An 8,286-nucleotide genomic window follows, 5' to 3' on the forward strand; every position below is an offset into this window, starting at 1 on the left:
AAGTCGCAAAAGTATGACGTCACAACATTCTGATTGGTCACTTGCAATGTTGATCCTGGAACAACATTTAGTATGATGATCTGGGAACAACACCAACACGAGGATATCAGATCAACCGGTCGTTTATAGTCCGTTATAGTCCGCAGTCCTTTCCACAGACTCCTAGAGTCACACTGTCGTAGCTGTGACTCTAGTTTTTCCCCATAGCTCCGCTTTGCCTATTTGTGGGGAAATTTCCATTCCTTTTACTAGATCTTTGAGGTTTTGGCTGCAAGTAATTAATTTCTGTTTAATATGAATTTCTATGAATGTAGACAACTACATGCCAAGTAACTAGACTCAATCCCTGTATTATCACAAACACATTGCCAGTTTGATCCCATTCTGTCACAGAATGATAGCAGACTGATTGTCTTATTGCTGCTTCATCACAGTCCTGATGATCTAAAGACACTCGGAAGGTGGCAACTGACTGGAGAGTCATCGCAGATCTGGTCCCCATCTGTGAAGCAGCCATTTGAAAGGCAACAAGACTGCGTGTTCTTTGCACACGGTCAAAATAATTGTGGTAGTGCCGCAGTTTCCAACCACTATTTTTACCCAGTCTGACTTTGGCATGATTTAATAAGGTTGTGTGATGTCGGTTGTGTAGCATTGTGTGGACTTTGTATTTTGAAGGCAGACATGACTAACAAGTGAATTGGACTGAGTGAAAATAAACAGACAATAAAAAGTGTTAAGCAATGACGTAATTTAAAAACAATAATAGTTATAAATGGTAAAAGAATTAACAGTATTAATGACAATGGCTCAAAAAGTACAGATTCTCCGCAGCCTTCGGGAACAGTAAAGCCATTATTGTGGATTACAGATGACAGCTGAGGTGTGTGGAGACCTTTAGAGGCCTAAAGGATATTCACTTCAAGAAATATCCAGCCTACTTATTGAGGTCAGGTCAGTTCTCTTGTTAGATGGACCCGTGTGTTGAGGATGAGACTGCTGGTGGAGCACCAAGCTGACAGGGTTAGCAGTTCCTCCCTGTATGCAGTCTCCTCATTGCTGGCGATTAAACCGATGACTGTTGTGTCAACCGCAAATTGTATGATGGTGTTGTTGCAGGAACGGTTTTTGTGCCAGGATCAGTCCCTCGAAGCACTTGGAAATGAGAACGTACAGTTTTTATGAATCACTTTTATTCTTGCAGGACGTTAGTAAGCGCATGTCCCTGCCAATGGACATCCGCCTGCCTCCAGAGTTTCTGAAGAAGTTGCAGATGGAGAATGAAAACTCACCGCTCTGCAAACCTCTCAGTCGCATGTCTCGACGCGCCTCACTGGTTAGTGATGTGTATGTTTTTGCCATGTTTGTCTGCCTTTTTAATAGAACTTTCTCATTTTAGTGACTTTATTGGCTTTTCTTCTTGCTCCTAGTCTGACATAGGATTTGGGAAACTGGAAACATACGTTAAACTTGGCAAACTGGGTGAGGTAAGTTGTATCTTTCAATATTTTTCATGTTTCATTAAGAACATACACATAGGTTAAACACTCAATTTTGCTTATAAAGGCTTTGAAACGAGCGAAATGACGTGGACACATCTGCATAGCAGCCATAATAAGAGCTGGGTGAATTCTCTAAACACCTGAAATGGCATCATTGCTTCCTGTATTACCTCTTTTATCAGAGGGTCACCCTTTGTGAAAGGAAAGGCAATAATGCCGTCCAATATTTCACAGTGACACACTACAAAAACAAACCATCAACAGAAGGTTATCATGTAAGCTGCTGCTCCGTTTCTTATCTTACAGGCTATAATGTGATGTTAATACATGTGTTGTACTCTGCACAATTTGTTAAACCCACCGGTGAACTATAAACACTTTGCCGTCGTGTTACGTAGTTGTTGTTTCAAGTACTTTGGAAACGGAGCAGACTGGAATTTGTATAGTGCTTTTCAACCTTACTGACCAATCAGAAAGGTTATGCCACGTTCATGAACTTCTGTCCACTCCACTTTATCTACCTCACATCCATGACCAGTGTGGAATCACCAGTTAACCTAATATGCATGTCTCTGGGTCAGAGTACTCACGGGTACAGAGCAGTGTTGGTCAAGTTACTTGAAAATAGTAATTAGTTCCTAATTACTGATCACTTCTCAAAGAAAGTAATCCCGTTACTTTACTGATTACTTATTTTCAAAAGTAATTATTTACTTTGTTACTTTGTTACTTTTTAAAAGCACGATACACAACCTGAATATGTAATAAAGCAACAGACCTTTCAGCCATTTTTTTCTGCATAATCCATCATATGAAACTGAATCAAATGAAAAAAGGTATCTTTTTAAAACTTGTTTTATTAGTTTTCATCTTTTAACGTTATGCACATTGCATCAAGCAAAAATTCATTGCGTTAAATGCAGTTATATGCAACACTGTTTGACTTGAAGAAATCTGTTTAACATTGAAACCTATTTTCTGCATATTCCTGCATATAAAATTAAATAATTTTAAACGCTAATGTTTTTGTCACTTTTTACGGACTAAAACTCAAAGTGATATGAGTACTTCCACACTTTAAACGCTGCATGGTCGTGTTCTCTCCTGCACTCCATATTATCCATTGTTGATCTGCACATGTCTGTTACCATGGATGTCGCACGCTCGTACATCATTGTCATCATGAGACACTCACAAACAAAATCACGGTTTAGTAACGCAGCGTGCTTACGGGAAAGTAACTGTATTTAATTACCTTTTTGCAATAGTAATCTCTTACTTTTTTCAAGTAATGAGTAAAGTAACTGGATTATAGAGAGACCATGCAGGAAAGGCCCCAGTAGACCAGGAAATGTAAATCAGGAAGTTTCTTGCCATGATTTTGAGCTGTATTAAAATGATGAAGTGGAGTTTGTAGTCTTCATCATTTTGGACATAGTTGTTTTTAGTTAGTTTGCCAAGTTCCCAGAATGATTTTAATAGGTTTTCATATTTTTAAAAGTCTCATTTTTATTTTCATTTTAGTTAACTACGTTTTTAGTTTAAGTTAACTGTAAAAACCTCGCTCCAAACACTCTGCTTTTTTCCTGTCCTCATTTCACATGGTGTTAATTTGCCTCTCGTTCATTTCTAGAAACACAAGAATCTGAACTGACGTGTTTTTGCAAAGCTTGAATATTTTAACACAGATTACTCTCTATTCAGTTTTGCCTGGAGTGAAGTAATCTCAGTTAACCTAACATAGTGTCATGACACTTCATGTTTCCTGTGAATGCACAGTAGACTTTACAGAGGTTGGGAATTAATCTTGTAATGAAGTGATTTTTGCTACTGGTTTGTCCACGTTGACACAGCCATTCATAAAACACAGTAACAATGCACAGGGCAAAGTATAAAAGATGTGAGTTTTGTAGTAGATTTTCACCCACATCATAGTCCAGTGAGATATGAGTGTACACAACAAGTCCACAGATAAATGTCTCCGGAGAATAACGTTGTCTGTGATCAGCCATGCTCATCATATCAAAATGAGTACCACATGCAGTATGTGCCTTCTTTGCTTATATACCAAGCCAAACTAGTGTACCCATGTGTCCAGATTTCTGGCATGGCTTCATGACAAATTGCTAAGTGGATTACATTTCATGGACTTGCCTAAGATGAAGAGGGCTCAGGGGCTGAAAGCACCTAAATACCATGCTATTCATGTGAGAACATTTATTGCCTTAAGGGCTGAGGAATGTTTAGTGGCAGAAGCAGCCTGCATCAATCTGAGTCACAAGGCTGAGCAGCTGATAACAGGGGTGGCAGGAGATCAAGAAGAGCTGCTTTTATTGTCAATTATAGTGATAGAAGGTCCACAAAAGCATGGTTAGCTTTACACAAAACCAGCAGTGGAAGGTTATTCTAGATGACAAATCATCAAACTTTAATAATCAGATCCTAAAACAATATTTACATATATATATATTTAATTATTGAATGTGACAAAGGCTGTTCGAGATGTGAAGTTGATGCTTTCACACACGATATGTGAAATCTTAATTCAGTTTGTAAAAGAACGGAAAAATTTCATTGGGAATCTTTTAACAAATGATATTATTATAACATTATAACCTATTGTGACATCAAATTGTTCCTTTAAAAGAAAAATTGTTATTGTTGTTATGGATTTTCATAAACTATAGACTTCATTGTTTCATCCTGCTTTGGATGGTTCCAATGCGCTTCCCAGTATTCCCGTTATGACTCCATTAACATGCAGATGTTTGAACCACTTCAGCTCTTTCCTTTTGATGGAATACCAATAAGAGCCAAGGATACAGTTAACGAGTGAAAATATATTAAAGGGTTATTTGTGCATAAGTGATGTGGATGTGTGTGTGGATGGTGCCACACCCATAGTCTATATGTGAACATGTACTTTTTATTAGTATATTTTGTTGTAGTACAGCAACATCAGAATATCAGTAAGCTCTTCGGGGTGTTTCTCTGTGCAGGGGACATATGCTACAGTCTTTAAAGGGCGGAGCAAACTCACTGAGAACCTGGTTGCACTGAAGGAGATCCGGCTGGAGCACGATGAGGGGGCACCTTGCACTGCTATCAGAGAAGGTATGTGCACACACACACACACACACACACACACACACACGCTTTACAGTCCAGTGCTGCTGTGTTTGTGTAGCACTTCTACTTGCAGTTTTGGTAATCACACCGAACAGGTAGGTCTAATAATAACACCGTGTCCTTTCATTCACCTGCAGCATTAGTAACAGAGCAACTTGAATTAATACTACAGAACTGTTGATACAGTTCAATATATCAGGTCGATGTTGCTAAAGAATTTGCTTATGTATGATCCTTTTTAGAAGCTGAATTATCTTAAATGGTCATTTAAATGTTCCTCATGTGAGTCATGTCACGGTCTCGGGATTTTACAGTGTTATGGAATTTTGATCATCATTAAATTTTTATTTTTGTTTGGTTTATTCTAGTCTAGTTGTTCTAGTTATTTTATTCTGTCTCTTAGGCTGAGATGTGGAAAGATCTTGCAGACCCAAATGCAAGACGCAGAAGACGCAAAATCAAACTCAAAACAGACATTAGGTGCAAATTTAATCTGAACAATTTACAATGTCCAAAGAATCCAAAGGGAATGCAAGCCAAAGAAAATAAATAAAAGGGAACTCATTAAATAGTAACAGTGAGTGAAACTTAAATGAACATAATATATCAGAAACTCAAAACACAAAATCTTTTTGTTGAAACAGTGAAGTAGGAGTATAAAGTAGCATGAAAAAAAATCAGTACATGCATGTGCGTTAAATTTGATGAGAAGGATCAAAGAGCTCTCTTTTTGTTGTACCGTGGCTATGCAAACTTTAAAGCAACACACAGCTGCTAGCTTTAGACCACAGACTGTATATAAAGGTGGACAAATAAGTGAAGCCAGAACATTTAGTTTCACACCTCGGGTGTAGTGTTGTCAGGTTTTGTTGAATAAAATAGCTCACTTCATGTCTCCTTCCCTTGCCCAACCAGTGTCTCTGCTAAAGAACCTGAAGCACGCTAACATTGTCACCCTGCATGACATCATCCACACCGACCGCTGCCTTACTCTGGTGTTTGAGTATCTTGTGAGTATATCACTTCATCTTTATTAGGTCTTCTGAAGATGTTGATCTCAAATACCAAAAAGCAAAATGGATCAATTTGACTGTGTGTTTCAGGACAGTGATCTTAAACAGTACTTGGACAACTGTGGGAACCTCATGAGCATGCATAATGTCAAGGTGAGTCATATGCATGAATCATCATCTACATACTGCACATTGTAGAGAGTTGCACTAAGTAAGTTTCCTGAAAAATGCATTCAACATTTCTTTAACAAAGGTCGGGAGGTCACCGAACCTCACCAAACCAAATTACAATCAGGGGGAACCAAAAAAAAATTCTGCCACTGTGGAGCCACCTGCTACAGTGACCCACGTGAATAAGAGAGCAGCCAAAACGAACTATTTGTTTGCAAATGTGAAAACCTTTGGGCAGATCTACAGTCTGTATCAGGACAAAACTGTTTAGTTTTTTGATACTAAGAGTTGCTCTCCATATTCATAACTAGGTCCAGTGTAAATTGTGCAGTGGAAAGCTGGCCTTACTGCATATGTATTTATGGGAGCGTCCCTTTAAGCTTGAAAAACTTTGGAAGGAGAGCATTTAAATGATTGACAGAAATGTGCTTTGTCCATCTTGAATGATGTATGTTTAGATTTAGTTAAACATAAACAGTTTTTTAATTTTATTTTAGAGTTACTATACGAGTTTCCTTAAACATTGATCAATGTTTTTCTGCTTATTTGGGCCCTGGTCACGGCAGCAGCCTAAGTTGACCACCCTCTCCCCAGCCACCTCCTCTAGTTTGTTCATGGAAAAACCAAAGCATTCCCAGCCCAGCTGAGAGATATATTCCCTGCAGCATGACAACTACATTGTTTAAGGAAACTCTGATAATAGATGATAGTTATGCAATACACTGAACATAGAAAACATATCAAATGTTTAAATTAAGGGAATGTGCCATTTTAAGATGTAAATAAGGTCTGTACTTACCTCTCAGAATTAATGCTGCTTTTCCAGATCCATTCCCACACTCTCAGAAATGCAGAGTGCAGATGCGCATCCATGTTTTCTAAAAAGAACTTCAAATTTCGATTCATCTGACTACAGGACAGTTTGACACTTCACCACAGTCCAGTTTAAATTAGCATAACGGAGAGAAGAGGATGCTGTTTCTAGATGCTGTGCACATGTTCACAGACCTTTGACCTTGCTTTGTGAACGGCACGGTGAACTGTGTTCACAGAGGGTGATTTGTGGAAGCGTCCCTTAGTGTCATTTTTATTAAAGATTGTTTTGTTTTTATCTTTTCTTTTGTTTTAAATCTTAACTATTACACAACTACTGCAACTCTTTTTCTCCTCAGATTGGTCCTGTATTGTTGTTCTGGTAATTACATCCTCCTTTCATGTTTCTGTCTGCAGATCTTCATGTTCCAGCTGCTGCGTGGTCTGTCCTATTGTCACAAGAGAAAAATCCTCCACAGAGACCTAAAGCCTCAGAACCTGCTTATCAATGATAAGGGCGAATTGAAATTAGCTGATTTTGGTAGGAAGGAGAACAATAACAAACACACAACAACATGCACACATTAACAAGTGAACTTTTGTGAAGGAAACGACACGTTTCTGGGCATGATCACTCCCCAGTTCTATTTTACTGCCACTCAAGAGATCGCCTGTCCTAATTACTTTAGCACCTGTATCCTAGCAACTGTGCCCCTCACTCTGAGTTTTCACAGTTTTCTGCTGGAAATGGGAATTAAATCCACCAGTACTTTCTGACTGCATTTCAAAAGTTTTAAATAAACACGAGTAATGAGCGGATAGCGGAAGCTTCTCTTTACCTGCTCACAGTGTGTAGATGATGGACTTATGATATTTCACTGTGCTGTTACTGAGGTCCTGTGACTTGTGTAATGTCCAGGTCTGGCCAGGGCCAAGTCCGTCCCCACTAAGACCTATTCCAATGAGGTGGTAACGCTTTGGTATCGACCTCCTGACGTGCTGCTAGGCTCTACAGAATATTCCACACCCATCGACATGTGGTAAGCAGGGGACAATAGACGTTTCTGTTGAAGGGCCGTCCTTACATTTTTCCACATCAGTCACGGTGCACACTGACCTGCTTGGCTGGAAACTAAATGCTTGAAACACAGCTAGAAGTGTACTTTAAACCACTGAGCTGGTCAGGAAAGGAATTGGTGCCGACCCTGGTTACAGTAAAATCCTGTTACTTGGTGAAACACTCAAATATTCTCGAGGGCCATCCAGGATTTCCATGACTCAGTTCTGTCTATTAAAATGTCACAGGTTGTTAGCAGTGAGGTGAGTCACTAGTCATACAAAGGGGGCGTGCATTCACTTTCCTTACGTGTTTTTGCACACAGTTTGCTGTGGTGAGAACACCCCCACAGCTCTGCTAAATCAGAAATATAAATGTGGCTCTCTAGCAACACAGCAGCCTTTTATGAGCACATAGAGCTACATACACTCTCATCAGACTGCAGGATGCCTCTTCACCACGCCATCCTGTGTGGAACAAAAGGCTGGACTGTGCCCACTCACTGCATACTAGTTTGCACTTACAATTAACAGTCTTTGAAGTGTGTGTGTGTGTGTGTGTGTGTGTGTGTGTGTGTGTGTGTGTGTGTGTGTGTGTGTGT

At 39.3% G+C, this 8,286-nt stretch overlaps 1 protein-coding gene across 1 annotated transcript in view; it reads left to right on the plus strand.

Annotated features, from left to right (window-relative positions):
• Positions 1 to 990: 990 nt before the first annotated feature.
• The window catches only part of cdk18 (cyclin dependent kinase 18), a 20,966-nt gene continuing 13,670 nt past the window's right edge, over positions 991 to 8,286 (plus strand). The window contains 8 exon segments of the mRNA XM_005726757.1: positions 991 to 1,023; positions 1,205 to 1,336; positions 1,431 to 1,487; positions 4,502 to 4,616; positions 5,547 to 5,641; positions 5,735 to 5,797; positions 7,046 to 7,169; positions 7,548 to 7,739. Coding sequence (XP_005726814.1) covers positions 991 to 1,023; positions 1,205 to 1,336; positions 1,431 to 1,487; positions 4,502 to 4,616; positions 5,547 to 5,641; positions 5,735 to 5,797; positions 7,046 to 7,169; positions 7,548 to 7,739 — 811 coding nt within the window.

This window comes from Pundamilia nyererei, unplaced genomic scaffold, assembly GCF_000239375.1.
Source record: "Pundamilia nyererei isolate P.nyererei 1_Seehausen unplaced genomic scaffold, PunNye1.0 scaffold00021, whole genome shotgun sequence".
Lineage (NCBI taxonomy): Eukaryota > Metazoa > Chordata > Actinopteri > Cichliformes > Cichlidae > Pundamilia > Pundamilia nyererei.